This window comes from Chamaea fasciata, unplaced genomic scaffold (genome assembly GCF_029207755.1).
Source record: "Chamaea fasciata isolate MVZ Bird 193981 ecotype frontalis unplaced genomic scaffold, bChaFas1.0.hap1 SCAF_16, whole genome shotgun sequence".
NCBI lineage: Eukaryota > Metazoa > Chordata > Aves > Passeriformes > Sylviidae > Chamaea > Chamaea fasciata.
In genome coordinates, this window is record NW_027094101.1 from 16,300,146 (window position 1) to 16,316,244 (window position 16,099).

The following is a 16,099-nucleotide window of genomic DNA, read 5'->3' on the forward strand; positions in this document are numbered from 1 at the left end:
TGCTACTTGGGCCTTCTGGCACTGAGGCATAGCCAGTGTGTCCCTGTGCTGTCCTGTGCTGGCAGTGTTGGAGCTGGCAGCCCTCTTAACAACAAAATCTTCCTTTATATCCTTTTCCTGCTTCCTGCTCAATAGTGGATGTTAAACTGTGGTGGATGTAAGCCCCTGTAGTGAAATAAGCTATAACACACTTTGAAAGAACAATGATTTCTGGGGAAGAAAAAATGGGGCTTGGAAAGAGATCTGTGGAAGGAGTGGCCTGTTGTTGTGCTGCTTTGGTGACAGACAGACATTACCCTCCTTCCGACTGCTCTGATAACCCTGAGAATAGACACATATCACTGGGACACCAGAGACAGGTGAGAAAAAAGAAATCTGAAACCTAAATAACAGTAACCTACTGGGGAAAACAAAGTTCCCACGTGTCACTATACCTTTTTTTTTTCTTCTATTTTTTATAAAAGTTGGGGATGCAGAAATAACCCTTGGACTATTCTTTGATTCTGTGATCTTCAGATCTGGGCAATTCTATGTGTTTTAAGAGCTCCCAAGTACACACAGCTATCTCACTCATCCACAGTTGCTGAATTTTAAGGGCAGATCTGTTTGTACACAGACTAGTTCCCATGTTTAAGATCACTGTTGTAGTTCTGAGAGAGATTTGAAAATCACTGCAAGTATAATCGGAGAGAATTATAGTTCTAATCAGCATTTCTCTGAGAATTTTCCATGCGGAAATACTTTATTTTAGTAGTTTACAGAGAAAACACATCATTGCTTTCTGTAGCTTTTTTCTCAAGAGCACACAGATCCCATCACTGTGTCTGGTGCATGATAGTTATGCCACGGAAATACTCTGCTTATTCTGGAAGGTGTCGTGAACTCCTGCAACTTACACAATGAGTGTTACCCCCTGTCTCTGTTTAAATCTGTTCTGGTTTATTGTTTCTCTCACATAGAGAACACTGCTCCCCAGGCCATCTGGAAATCCGTCCCAGCATGTCTGTTCCTTTTCTATCTTATCCAACTCATCCATTACAGGTGAGTCTAGCACTTCTAAAAACTGAAAAGTGTCCATTAAAACTGCATAAAGAAGTAATTTCTAAAAAGAAGAAAATACTCTTTCAAAATGACAGTGTCACCAGCCTGGAGGATGATGGGATTGCTCTCCTGGATCATTGTCAAGCAAGCTGTGCTTTTGATAAAAATTTTTTCTTCAATTCCCCAAGACTGAAATCGCATAAAGAGCAAGGAGTTCTCAAAAGGGAGATGAAATTCAGAATAAAATACCTAGATAGGAATCTTTCTTCTGTAGGATATAATAATTTGTCTAGATTTTATAGTGGACTTTCCCTAGTACCTGGGATACTGTCTAAATTTTATACAGCATAAGCAGCTTGTCCACTGCCCATACGTCCTCTTCTGCTGGTACACTCTTGAGTACAGTGGTAGTACAGGTGATCCCCATGAAAGCCAGCATGACACCTGAAGGGTTGTCTTCACTGACAGTATGAGAGCAGCGCCAGTAGCACAGCAGCACTTGCTGTTATGTGTTCATGGCAAGACACTGCTTAGCTCATATCACTGTTTTAGCTCCAATTCCATCTCAGTTTATTCCGTCATCTCCACTACTTGGATTCCTGCAGCTCGCTGCTGTTTGGAATTTATTTGCTTCCATTGAACTGTGTTGTGTTCTGTTTTAAAGGTGTTAGATTTCATTTCCCTGAAAGGTATTAATGCTTCCCCCCAGGGAGAGGTTCATTTCGGCCAATCCAGTCCTCACTGACTAAAGCTGCTGTTTCTCGTCCAATTGTGCCCAAAATTCTTCCAACACAGGCCACCAACCATCTGTCTAGTAAGTCATTCTGAGTTCTGCAATAAAAGCCATGCTGGTGTCCTCCAGGCAGACAGTGTCTCGCAGCAGAGAGTGGGTTCCATAATTAGAACAATTAATGAGGTGAAAACAGTGACTGCATCTATGTTTTACCTAGAGGATTCTTTTGAGATGAGAAGGCATTCAGATGTTTGAAGTGGATTTTAAAAGATCTGGGTGCGGTTGACCCTTACAACAATTTATATTTTTTACATTGAGTCTACATGGCTGCCAGAGGAAAGATAACAAAATAAGGCTCTATTGTTTCTAGAGTTCCTCTAGTAACCCGTAGGAAATTTCTGGAAATTGCATAATGAAATGCTTACCAATTTGAAGGACATTAAAAAAAAAAAAAAAAAATAGAAGAAAAAGATGGGGGGGTAACTGGGATGTTTCTCAGCTATTTTGATATACTTCATAACAGGTTGGAACAGGGCAGAAAAGTTAAACTTTTTAGCTAAAAGCAATGTTACCCTTGGTACGGAGAAGCAGCTGACCCAGATGATCAGATCATTACTATTGCTTCTTTTTTACATGGGTTGAGTTTTGACTCTGGGTAAGTTTAAAAAAATCATATTTTAGAGAACCATAACAAAGTGAAGAAGAAACTTGTAATATGTTTTTTGTTTCACCCAAGGTGCTATTGACTTGGCAGCTAAAAGTGCTGGCATTATCCCTGGTAGTCCCATGCCTGTCCTGGATGCAGATGGTTTGCCAGGTGTGTCTCCATTGTCACCAGATGCAGTGCCCACGGTGGTGACAGGGCAGGAGCCAGCAGTAGCACATCAGAACGGAGGCTCCATCACCACTGTGGAGGTCAGAGGCTCTTAAATGAGCTTTTTTCAAGTGCTTAACTGTCTTGCTCTTTCCTCGTATAAAAAAGCTGTATTATTATGACTCCTCAGTGAGCTTTCTCCTGGGGCTTGCTGTTAGACACTGCTGTTGTGGCAGACCCAGTCTGTGTTGTGTAGTGTCTGTTTGGGATTGAGGGATCAGGTCATCATCTCATTAAATGAATTTCCATCCTGTAAAATGGTTTGCAGCTGGTACAGCATTGAACTTAGCCATCCAGAAATCTGGTTTGAAAAGAAATGATGGCATTTCAAAAATTCAGGAGGGTATCTATGGCAAAGCATGGACTTTTGGGGATTGTATTTGGAAAAGAAACTGTAATTTCTCCTTGCTGTTTCTTTCACTGAGACTCAGATACATGTTAGTCCATGTCAGTCCACATTATGTTCTCAGGGAGCTGATGGACAGTTTTGAAAGACATGAGATGTATGAAGAACACAGATAAATGGTGCTAGGCCTTTATCTCTTCCCTGTGTGGCTGGTCACTCACATGGTTTCTGTTGTGGTTGCAGGGCTCAGGCCCAGGGTGCCAGGTGCCGTACATCAGCCTGCCGACCCGGCCCGAGCAGGATGGCTTCCAGGTACAGTGTGTGCTGAAGGAACAGAGCTCTGGAATGGGTAATGTTCTGTGAAAATACCACTGGTATTGCTAGTTAAAACTCCGTACTCCCAGGTAATTGTGTACCACCCAAATGAAATCCCTAGCGTCTGTAGAAATCCAAAGAAATTTAGGAAAGCTGCTTAAATATGTGCGTGTGCCATTCCCTAAAATCAAAGTAAAGCTGACCTGTGAAGGACAAACAAGCTTTACATATCTCCTAATAGAGTGGAGGAGTTTATGGTCACTCTGCTGTATCTATGTGTGTATTTTAGACATCACAAGGAGACATTTCAGCAGTTTGCAGTGCTGCTTGCCTCCATGTCGCTAAAGGAGGAGTATTAGGACTAAAAGTGTGATTGTAATGTCAGCATCCTTTCCAGAGATTGACTGTTCATTGTGCTGGATCCAGTAAGACATAGATACTTAAGAGTAACTGTGATGACACTTAAATTGTAGGAGTGTTGTCATCCTGCCCCCAGACTTTCTCCGGTGGGATCCGGGACCTGGTGCTGGACTTTTAAGCCTCAGAATACAGGCTCTTCTTTTCTTCAGTGGAAGCACTTAGCATGCTCCCTGTGATGCCTGCACGTGAAAAAGGTCAAATTAGTTTGATTGGAGAGCATAAAGGAGATTAAATTTTTTTATGGGACAGATGTTAGGACATGAACCTATTAGGCATTTATTGTGGTAATTGGGGCCTTGGGTCCTGGTTGTTGCTCTCATGACAGCTGTATATACACTACATCAGAAAATAATGTTACAGTCCAATGATGAGGTACTGGTAATGAGACTCCATAAAGATCAGTTGAAATCTGGGAAGTCTGGCTGTAAAAAGTGAATAAATGTGAGTTACCAGTTTAAAATATTTGTATACTCTTCCATCAGTTAAAGGGGTTTTGCCTATACCAAGGCAAATTAATACACACCTACTTAGAACTATCTTGTAGAATTATCAAAATTATGTTAATTTTAAGATTATGCTCGTTCTGTTATGCAGGCTGTTTTAAATATTCTTTGGAATGTTACAGGCTCATATTTTTGCACATGGTTTGGCAGAATATGGGCTGAAGCATATTTGTTTATGCTCACAGGTACTTTTCATTAAAATAATACAGATTTATTATATAAATAGAATATTCCTCTAATTTAGGCATGTTATCTACTAGATTTTTCCCTTAAAAGTCAGGTTTCAATCTGATACTCAAGAGCCAAAATGTTGCTTTTTAGTTTTCTGAGTCCTTTATAAATTTATGAACAATTAATTCTGTTTCTTGTAACAGGGCACATCAGTCCTTTCTCTGCCAGAACTGGCCAAGACTTCTCTCCAGAATGGTCTGTCCACCCCTCCACTTCCCTCATCAGAAGCTTCTAGTACTCGGCTCTCTCCTCCCAATGTTTCTGCTCTCTTGGATATTTCCCTGCCTGGACCACCTGAAGATGTGCTTTCCCAAGGGGAACCTGCCTCTCAGATCAGTGATTCCATCATTGAAATAGCCATCAGCTCTGGCCAATACAGTAAGTCTAAGATTAGCTGAAGTCTGCCTATCCACTTAGAAAAAAATCCCTGACATCTTACATAGCAGCAGAAACTTTTCCAGGAAGCAGTTCTTGGGTTATGAGGTTTTTGTTGGTTTGTTTTTGTTTGTTTGTTTCCAAATATCTGTTGGAAATAAAATTCTGTGCCTGGCCTTTATTTTCCAGCCAATATGGGGCAGGGGGGTTATTGTTGTTTTTTGGGGGTTTTTTCCTTTCTAAGCAAAACTTGGTGCAGTGTCCTGTAACTTTACCATATTGACTGAATTCGTGATCCCTGACATTGGCTTACAGGTGAAGGTGTTTCTCTCTCTCCTGCAAAGCTAAATGGCAGTGACAGCTCTAAAAGTCTTCCGTCCCCATCCAGTAGTCCTCAGCAGAACTGGATTGCATCTCCCACCCACGATCCCCAGTGGTACCCCAATGATTCCACAGACTCCTCCCTCAGCAGCTTGTTCTGTAAGTGTCCAGATGCAAAGAAGTGCAACCAAAAAGTGCTTTCCTGTTAAAAAAAGAAACGTTTTATCAGTAGTGAATCCTTTGAAAAATTATAAACCCAGTAGGACATTAGTAGAATTATTCCAAATGCCTCTTGCTTTCATTTCCACAGTGTTACCTTGAATACATTTTCTCTCTCTTTACAAGTCTGTTCCTGAAAAGATCCTGTTGCTAGACTGGGGCCTGTACCTTGAGACAAGTAATTCCTTGGCAGTTCCTTGTAGTCTGTTTGGAGCCTGACTCATCAGTTAGGGTGAGACATTTGCAGTGTTGTGCCAAAATGAACAGATGTCTTTGGCTCTGCTGGTGGAAAAATAGACTTTGTTGTGTGCTTGATAAGTACTATCTCAAAGACAATGAGGTCACTCTCTTGGTTTGGTTGAGGTTTAGTTGTTGAGAGTTTTTCTTAATTAATAATTCATGGGGCCAGTGTAATGAGTCTCCTTACTCTTAGCAGTGTGGTGATGGTGGTAACAGATAATTTTTAAAAGATGGAAGAAATTAATATCTATCCTCTGTTTGGAATTTCCTTGTCCTTCTCTTTATCCTCCTAGTTAAAAACACTCAGTGCAGTGACTTACTGATGTGCCTTTTCTTTGTAGCAAGTTTCATCTCCCCCGAGAAGGGACGAAAAATGTTACCTACACCAGTTGGGAACACCAGTGGCACCTCCTTACTGGGACCCAGCCTGCTGGATGGAAACTCACGGGACTCCTTTGTGTCGCGGTCCCTGGCAGACGTGGCAGAGGTATGTCAGCAAATTACACTCAGAGTCTGCTTCCTCTTGCAATGCTGGAAGTTACAGTTATTGGATGCTGTCTGTCAGACCCTCCTGAGATACTTCGAAGGCAGAGGTGCTTTGATACCTGCACTTCAGCTCAGTAGAAGATTACAGTCATAACATAAAGATGTAAAATTATCTGAGGGTAATTACCTGACACCAGAGCTGGTGTGAGAAGCTGTTGTGAGTGCCTTCAACGCAGGTTCTTTTTGCTGAGGGAGGTCATATTCACATGTTGGATATATCTTTGTTTTGACAGACAAAGATTCAATCATTCCTTTTATGTGTCCTGCTTTGTAGAGCAAGAACTGAAAGTGCTAAAGATAAGAGAAAGATTAATAGTGATGCAGCTACAATACAGTTGGAAGCCTGGTAGGAAAAAAAACCAAAAAGGTCCAGAAGGAAGAAGTAGGACATGGCTAATACCAAGTCACCTGAGAGGATGGCAGAAGGTTCTGTGCTGCTGAATTAATATCTCTGTTGGCAGAGCTATCTATCCCTTTGTTTGGAACTCTTTTGAAGGGGTAGAATGAAGCCCAGGAGTTTTTAAGGCTGTGACACACTTAAGGACAGAGCTCCGTTTCAGAGAGACAGACAGAAAGAATGAGCTGCAGGAACATTACGTGGCTTAGCAAGGAAAATGCCAAGTCCTGCCTTGGGAAGGGATTCAGGGATAACCCCACAGCCGGGGGCTGGCTGTGTGGGAAGGAGCTCTGCTGTACTTGGATATGCCAGTAGTCATGGGCTGAGTGTGATCCAGGGTGGATCCAAAGGTGTGGAACCAAAGGTGACCAACGATGTCATGAGCTGTTTTTAACAGGAGCATGGCCAAGATATTGAACAAAATTACGATTAACATGCTCTGCTCTGTAGAGTAGTAAAGTCCACCTGCTGTGAGACCACATCTAGAATACTGTCACCAGTTTTGAGCACCCAGTATATAGGAGAAAGAGATTAACTGGAGCAAGTTACCAGGAAGATCAGGCAGTGAAGAAAGGGTGATGTCTAGGTTTCTTCAGCCTAGGAAAGGCTTCAGGGTGGGAGGGACCCTGCTAACTGCCAACGCCTGCAGTAGGGTCATTGAGAAGATGTAGCAAAGCCCTTTACAGAATGGTGGTGGGAGGAACAAGCAAAAGATGAACTGAGAAAGGTTCTGCTACATCTATAGAAAAACTTCACGTTGAGGATAGGCAGGCAAGGAAACAGGTTGCCCAGAGACTGGGCAGAGAGATGCCCAGGGATGTTATGCAGTGACTGTCTTCAGAGCTTTCCAGGGCTCACATCAATAAAGCTCCAAGTAAGCTGGTCTGTCCTTATTAGGTGAACCTGCTTTGAGCAGGAGGTTGAATTAGGGACCTCTTGAGGTCCATTCCAGTCTGTTATCCCACAGTTTAGTTATTAACTCAGTACAACATCACATAACTTGTAATTTCTTGGGGACTTGCCATTATGGAAGGAATGTGTCATTTCTCTATTGCCCTTTGGATTTGGATAAGGAGGTTCTCTACAGACCACGTAACCAGGAGCTGCAGCAAGGTCATGCTGATTTAATGTGATGTTGGTACCTTCAGACCTGAAACACAGATGCACTTCTGGCATAAAGAAAAAGATTCTGTTTGCTTGGTAGTGAGAAGCTGTCAAGGTGTGTTTTAATTAAAGAAACATACAATGATTTATTTACATGGATTGAAGTGACATTGCAGCCCTCAATATTACCAACTCCCTTTAGAAGAAAACGGGGTAAGCCTCCACGTTATGCACAGGAGAAGCAGCTCTTGTGGCAGAGGTAATACCTTGAGATAATCTACCCGTGCACCTTAATGCTAAATTGGAGCAGGTAAGGCCCATTGAGACTATACGTGGTTAGGTTTTTTAGAAGCTTCCATTTAGCTGTGGATGAGAAGAGCTGTTCCCTGACTTGGGTCAAGTAAGATAAAGTGTCTCTTTCATATGAGGAGAGGCTGGGGAGAAGCTGAGGGAGCCAGACTCTTCTCAGGACAAGAGGCTGCAAGCAAAATTTGAAACACATTAAATTCTACCTGAAGACAAGAGATCTATTTTGAGGTAATCAGACACGGAAGCAGGGTATCCAGAGAGTTTTGGAACGTCTGTGCACGGGGATAATTCAGCACCTGCTCAACAAGGTCCAGGGCAACCTGTTCTGGCTGAACCTGCTCAAGTGAGGTGGTTGGATAAAACGCTCTCAAGATGTCCCTTCCAACCTCAGTTATTCCATGAAATTGCCACTGACGTGTAGCTCATCTCTTCTCTCCTTGTCTCTTCCAGGTGGTGGATTCGCAGCTGGCTTGCATGATGAATGAGAACAGCATAGATTACATATCTCGGTTTAATGACCTTGCTCAGGAACTGTCGATACCTGAGCCGACTCGCAGGGAGATCCTGTTTGATGGAGGAGGTGGTGGTCCCCCGATAGGGGATCTGTCACAGTAAGGGAATGACCAGCAGGCTGGTGCAGATGGTTCAGCTAAGTTGGAGCTTGCAGAGCTGGAACTTGACGAGGGCAGCAGCTGAGGCTGAGTTATCACTGTCCAGTGTGCTTCTTTCTAACAGAGAGGCATTGGTTTCAAAGGCCTCAAGAAGTACTTACAAGTCCTGGAATGTGCAATATGCTGGCAACAACAGAACGTGGAATAACATTACAGGAGATAGTGTGTCCCTGCATCAGTGATGAAAGATTGAAGGTTTGTGGGACAGTCCTGGACTTGTACTTTGGAATGGCCTAAGCAAGCGGCTCAAGTAGGGATGGGATTGCTACAAGCTCCTGTAAATGAATTATTGTTTGTGTAGAGATCAGAATGCCATGCTTTTGGATCCACGTGAAAGTTGTGGAGGATGAAGGGTAGGGGTGGGTAGGGGAACCATTGTGTATCTTGACACCTAGTTGGCAGTCCTATTTGGCAGTCTTATTACCATTCAGTCAAACTGAAGTTCTTGCACTCTGTCCAGGGCACTGCCACTCCTCAATGCTGTGTTCTTACAGACCACTCTGTTCCTTTGGCTCTTTGACCATTCCAGCAGGGCTCACACCTGCTTGCTCGTTTGGTAGGGGAGCTCTAATCTGCCCTCCTCCTGTGCTGCTTGGATCCCCTACTTTTAAACCCCATCACATCACAATCATCATCATCATCACCCTGACTGCACTCATAACCTTTGAGATTCTTCAGCACATTGCACAGTTGACCCTGTGAGTGGGAGAGTGCTTTATTGCTCTTCCTGAAGAAAGTTCCTTTTTAGATCTGGAAACATGGTTTAAGAGCTTACACTAGGACAGCTGTGTCATAACTAGTCTTGGCTTTGCTGGAAACTTGTAAATATTGTCACCTTCACAAAAACTGAGGATTTACCTGGGAGAGGAAATAGGAAAGAATATTTTAATGTGTAGGAACAAATACTAGGTTAATGCTAAAGCAGTTGAGATCGGTTTTATGTCATGAAGAGAAGTGTCAAGTTCTAGCTTAATCCCTTAGTCCTTCCCTACTTCCTCTTTGTTCTGTGAACTCTGGGTGCTCTGGGTGCTCAGCATCATTCTTCATTACAGTCACTCCCAGGCATGAGTGGGTCTGGCACTCCCTGTCTGAAATCCCTGTGCATTTAATGTTTTGTTTTACTGTAGGAAAAACACAGATCCTGATTCCAGTGGGTTCAACAGGATAGCAAGTTAATTTCTGGGGAGGTGGTTGTCCATCAATTCTAGCTTTATAACTCAGGAGACTTTTCTTACTCCCTTCCCCTTCCTTTCCTTCCCCTTCCTTCCCCTTCTTTTTTCCTTTTTCCTTTTTCCTTTCCTTTTTCCCTTTCCCTTTCCCTTTCCCTTTCCCTTTCCCTTCCCACCCATGTTGTGCCCCTTTTGTAAACACTTGTCTGCTTCTCTAGTCAAGAGGATGTCTCTTAGCTGGTGTGGGTAGCTCTGAACTTTTCCAAGGGGCTGCTCCTATATAAACCTCAACTTTGTATTAATAAATAAACAAACCTTCTCCATCTCTTAGGCTGTTATCATGGGTTCATTTCCCAACTTGCACTATACTTGGTGGATGTAGTTCTGCCTGCCTTTAGCTACTTGTACAAGTCATTTCTTTGACTGGGAGTCTCTTGTAACTTGCACACAATGCACTGACTGCTGTTCGCCCAGTCCCTTCACCCTGCTTTAGGCAGATGATTTTTAGCTTCTATGGAGTTGGCCTTGTGTTTTCTGTCATTAGAAGAAAGCTGAAGAAGTTTTCTGATGCACACAGAGTCTTGTTTGGGAATTCTGACAGGATTGTCAGGAAATCACATAAACCTGGAATAGGAAGTTGAAGGCTGTCACAGAAATGAATGCTAGGGTCTGTTTTGTTCTGAGCATTCCCCCTTGGTATGGAGAGGATACCTGTTAATCTCAAGAGTCATGCTCACTGAAATTTCAGTTTTACTTAGAATTTAGTTGTGTTTTGGTTTGGACTTGTCCCAGATTGTTCCCGCTTGGTTTTGGGTTCCTCCATTACTAATGCAGATTGTTCTATATGCTATGTCTCCAGAAATCCTTCAGATTTGCAGGACAAAAGTAGAAGGCACCTACTATGGCAGTGGATTACAGAACATGCAGAAGGAAATGTGTTACATTCTAATCAAGTACTGTCTAAAAAGAAATCTTAACTCTCATTCTTAAACTTCTAAATATTGCAAGAATAATGTGAGTGTCTCCAGTGTATTTGTAACTTGACAAACTTTTCATCTGCCCTATTGATGCTGGTAATGCAGTGGATATGACACTGGGTTTGGCTCTGAAGTTGCCTAGAATAAAGGCCAGTGTTGCTGCACCTGCCAAGGGAGTGGAGAGCAGACCACTTCATCCTCATCCATGAAGGCTTTTTGCCTGTGATACAAGGAGCTGTCAGCTGCCCTGCCTCAGCTCACCCAGGGGGAAGGACACAACTGCAGAATTAAGGCAGCGCAAGTGGCTATTTTTGATGATGCCATGACATCAGAAAACTTCTAATACCCTGAACTTTAGTAAGTGGGCTTGAACCACTCAGTAATAACAGAGTATAAATTACAGAAATCCGTTCAGCACTCGGAATGTTGGGGTTAGGAATGTGTTTGGCATCAGCCACTTAAAAGTTTGCATTATGAAGCAGAATTTGATTTCAGAAATGTAATGCATTGCAAACTGCTTTTTAAGCATAAAGCCCTTTGAGGACAAAGGAAGAACTTCAGAATAATTAAGATAATTGTGGTAATTCTGAATTGATGCAGTATTTGAAACCCTTACTATGTGAAAGGCCATTTAAACGCATCTCTGATCGGACCAGCTCTAGATTTTAGGTCAGTGTGCTTTACAATAATAGTCATCATCAGTTTGTGCCTGAGACTGCTAAGGAGGTGGTGTATACACTCGTGCACACACACACACATGTGCATGTGCAGATTTGGGGGGGTGGGGGGTAATACTCAAAACTTCTTCAATTTTAATTATTTCAGCTTCCCCAACAGCAGTAACAAAATCTGTATGAGCAACAATGTCAGGCTAAGCATACAACCAAGCAAGTGACACTGAAATGCACACAGTACCATTTCTGAGGTCAAAGTGACTTCATTAGGTTTGTACTTTCCTGGGACACTATGAGGTGTTGGAGAGGACTAAGGGACACTAACAGCCTCCAGGTGTAGGAGTAACTGCTCTAGGCTTTTCCCTCTCAGTGACCATAAGGCAGTTCTGAGCAGTTGACAAGGTAAATGGCAGAAGATGCAGTGTCTCATCACCATGGGCTGGGTTTGCTACACCAGAGCAATACCATAGGCCAAGGTTAGATCCACCCAGGTGTGTGCACACACTGACAGATCTGTGCGAGGTGTTGCATCCTGATCACTCGCACAATCCTTTTTATCCTGTATCACTAAATCTACTAAGCATAGGAGTAGTAATTGTCATACAGCATTGTTAAGCCTTTTATTGACACCCTCTATATTTCTAAATTGAATTAAATTACTTGATTCAAATCTAACCTATAAAGGACATCTTATTTACTGACAGCAGATCCCAGAGTGGAAATTCAGTTGCATTTTGTTTTTTACACTCAGACTTCAGATGCATTTATAAGGAAAGTACTGCACTTTTTCTTAACCTTTTTAGACCTTTGAATCTGTTAATTTCACAGCAATTTGTAAATGTTAACTGAGTGAAATCTTGGCAAGCACTACGGCAATAAGTTATCATTAATTATTGAAAAATGATAACTGCTTTAGAGCTTATGGTTCTGGCAGCAAAATTTAATGCTGTTTCTTTTAATAATAGTTAAGCCATATCATCTAAGTTTCTGGCTTGTTTGAGATGTGAATTTGTTTTATAGATTATAAATATACCTATATAGTGTATGTATAAAGCAAAATGCCTGTCCTTACTGATTATTTTTTGTACCATACTGTAAATTATATTATTTATTCTTTACCAATTTTGGAAAAAGGTGTTTTGGTTATTTAATATAATATACAAAAGCTGTTAAACTTCTTCTGTTTAAATTTCCAATTCAACTTGTAAAGCTGTTTTTATTCTTGTGCATAAATACATACTAATACTTGGTCTAACTTGCGTCCAGTGTGTTCCTTGCTGGTCATGTCCTCTCAGATTTTTTCATTTAAGCTTTATTTACATGCTCATGGCCTTGTGGGGGTGGGGGTTAAAATTCGTCCGTAAGGCCGAGCCCTTCAAGGTGATTTGGTTGCAGTGAAATCAGTTGCCTAACTCCCACTGGCATCTCCCATCCCAGAATTTTGATGAGTCTCACCATGATCAGAGAAAATCTTGGTAGGGTGGTTTTTGCTTTATAGCTTCCGTTCTCAGTCATGTCTGCTCATGGTGAGTTTCAGAAATGTGGCAAACCAGAGGGCTGGCTATCATGAATGGCCTGGCTAGGGCCATAGGCACCAGTAACAAGGGGGAGAAAGAGGGAACAACAAACAAGAAAACCACCAAAAAAAATTCCAACCGCCACCACTAAGAAGGTACGATAAAAATGGTAGTATATATCTTGAGGGTTTGGGGTTTTGTTTTTTCCATTTACAGCTTCAGATAAGTAGAAACTTGGCTGTGGAGGTTGTATTCAGACCATCATGTTTTATACAGCCACTACCGGAAACACCTTTTCACCCCAGGACACTCAAGAACAGGAAGCCCTGATATGGTTGTATAGTCTGTCTTCAGAGCTTTCCAAGATAAAACTTAAGCTCATAGAAAGATGGGCTGACCCAGCACACCCTGCTTTTGGGCAAGTTGGACTCAAGGCCTGAAGTTCCTGTGATCTAGGTCAGTAACTAACTCCTTTTTGTATGCTTCTAGGATTTTGGTCTCTATGACATACCAAAAGGCAGCTTTAATGTTGCACTGAGAAAGTGCAAGTGTGTAATTGGTTAGAAATGAAGAATGTTCTAAAAAGCTCAACATAAGTTTTATTAGTAATATTTTGATACTTCCTTCCCACCCAAAAAGTGTGTGCTCATCTCTCCCATCTTTTTACTGAAAAAATTGGGCTATGACTAAGTTTGAGCTCTTTACGTGCATCTTCTCCCCTCCACTGGCTGTGAGCCTTTGTCAGCACAAGACCTTTAAATCTTTTCCACCTTCTGTCAAAGCTCCTTCTGAATCTTCTCTCACAAATTAGCTAATTTTGCCCTTAATGACCAAAATTTAAGACTGTAAAAATGGAATGAGTCCTAAAAATGATTAGCAGAACAAGATACTGCAGTGATAGTACATATTTTCCATGGGTTTTTATTGGCTTTATTTGATTTGCTTTTTTTAGTCCTTCAAAACAAAAGCAGCAATATGCTGCGAAATTTATGCCTCTAAGTTTACTTCTTGACATATGGAAAGCTGTAGACCTGTGAAATAAAACCTTCAGCTGAAAATGTTGGCTTGTGATGTTACAGTCAATGAAAAATAGTTAGAAAGGCCATGCAAATGCTGGTTCTGCAGGTGCAGCTATACCGTCTCCTCCCAGTGCAGATTCTCCAGGCAGCTGACAGCTTTCATGTGGCAGTCATCCCATGCTTCAGCTGCAGGGCTGTGAGCAAACCATGGACGCATGCCAGGGAGCAGGGTGGATCACAGCAGCCAGACTCTGCTCAACACTCTGCTGCCAAACCCCTGTACACACTGACAAGGCCAGGTGAGGCATAGGGGCCTGACACACAGCAATCACAGAACTGATCAGATTGGAAAGGACCAGAGTGGGTCATCTGATCCCATTTCCCTGCTCAAGCTGGGTCATCCCAGAACACTTGTCATAGGGCTGTGTCCAGATGGTTCTGGAATATCTCCACTGAGGGAGACTCCTCGCTCTCTCTGGGCAGCCTGTTCAGTGCTCAGTCACTGCACAGTGAAGAAGCTCTTCCTCATGTTTGGGTGAAACTTCCTGGGCATCATTTGCTGCCTTTGCCACTTGTTCTACTGGCTGACACCAGAGAGAAGAGCCTGGTCCATCCTCTTGATACCCACCCTTTGGATATTTATACACATTAATGAGGTCCCCTCTCAGCCATCTCTTCTTGAGATTGAATAGGTCCAGCTCCCTTTCCTCATAAGAGATTCTCCAGACTCTTGACCAACTTAGTAGCATTCTGATAGAACTGCTCCAGGAGCTCCATGTCTCTCTGGTATTGTGGGGCCCAGATGTGTACACAATGTTCCAAATGTGACTTCACCAGGGCTGAGTTATGGGGCAGGATCATCTCCCTTGACCCGCTGGCAATACTCTTTCTAAGGCCTGGACAACTTCGCCCTTCTTGGCCCCAAGGCACACAGCTGGTCAGGGACAGATACCTGTGCACCAAGACACCCAGGTCCCACTCTGCAGCACTGCTGCCCAGCAGATCAGCTCCCAGCCTGTACTGGTGACCAGGGCGGCTCCTCCACAGCTGCAGGATCTGAATTTCCCCTTGTTGAATTTCAGAAGGTTCTTCTCTACCTATCTCCCCAAGCTGCTGAGGTCTCTCTGAAGGGCTGCACAGCCCTCTGAGGTATCAGCCAGTTCTCCAAGTTTTGTATCAGCAGTGAACTTGGTGAGGAGGCATATGCTCTTTCATCCAGTCATTGATGAACAAGTTATACAACACTGTGCCCAACTGAGACCCCTGGGGGACACCACTAATGACAGGTCTCCAGCCTTACTCTGTTCTACTGATCACAAGCCTCTGGGATCTGCCACTCAAGCAGTTCTCAATCCATCCCACTGTTCACTCATCCAACCCACTTTTCTTGAGTTTGCGTATGAGGATATTGTGAGAGAAAAGCGAGGTGGAGAAAGAAGAATTTTGCTTGATTCCTCAAGTACAGACTGCCTTCCACTTGCTTTTCACTTCACAACTGGTACCTGATCTTTGCCGGAGGATGGATAGAGGATCTCCTTTCTGTTGGCTGCTCCTGTCTTATGTCTGCTTGGGAGGCCAGAGCATGGTCCCACCAGTCTATGTCTCTCTCTGATTTTCTAGTACTTATCTGCCTTTTTAGTCTTTCTCGTAGCTCTGCTACCAGGCCGGGCAGGTCATCCACCTGGTCGTATCTGATGCAGCTGTCCATCACTGGTACAATCCACTGACAGACTCAGGCATTAGCTACAGACCAAAACCTGGGTGGTTACATGGGTTTTCTCATGTTTTGCATGGGCTTTTTTTGGGACTTCAGTCTGAGCGACCGCATCTTTGGTGAGTTTAGGGGACTCAGTTCCCTGCTGAGTGGGCACCATATATTTGAGTTCTCTCAGCGACTGCAATGACCAGAAACGGAGCAAACTGCCCGTGCTGCAGCGCCCTTCCCGCTCCATGTCCTGTTCGCACGTCCGGGTCCCCGGAGCTGCTGCAGTCACCCGCGCTGCCCCGGGGAACGCTCCCTGGGCGCCGGAGGGGCTGCTGCTCAGCTATCCTCCGACTCGGAAACGCTGTGGAGGGCAGCAGGTTACCAAGTCTGGCC

At 43.2% G+C, this 16,099-nt stretch overlaps 1 protein-coding gene across 5 annotated transcripts in view; it reads left to right on the plus strand.

Moving 5' to 3' along the window:
* Positions 1-12,708, plus strand: part of CRAMP1 (cramped chromatin regulator homolog 1) — a 49,581-nt gene extending 36,873 nt beyond the window's left edge. For 3 of the 5 annotated variants that reach the window (XM_066198511.1, XM_066198512.1, XM_066198510.1), the window contains exons 14-21: positions 960-1,041; positions 1,751-1,855; positions 2,511-2,689; positions 3,238-3,306; positions 4,607-4,841; positions 5,154-5,318; positions 5,960-6,105; positions 8,425-12,708. In XM_066198511.1, the coding sequence (XP_066054608.1) occupies positions 960-1,041; positions 1,751-1,855; positions 2,511-2,689; positions 3,238-3,306; positions 4,607-4,841; positions 5,154-5,318; positions 5,960-6,105; positions 8,425-8,589 (1,146 nt within the window). In that variant the 3' untranslated portion in view covers positions 8,590-12,708. The remainder of the gene's footprint in view (positions 1-959; positions 1,042-1,750; positions 1,856-2,510; positions 2,690-3,237; positions 3,307-4,606; positions 4,842-5,153; positions 5,319-5,959; positions 6,106-8,424) is intronic. The other 2 variants (XM_066198514.1, XM_066198513.1) reach the window with 2 other exon arrangements.
* The last annotated feature ends 3,391 nt before the right edge of the window (positions 12,709-16,099 follow it).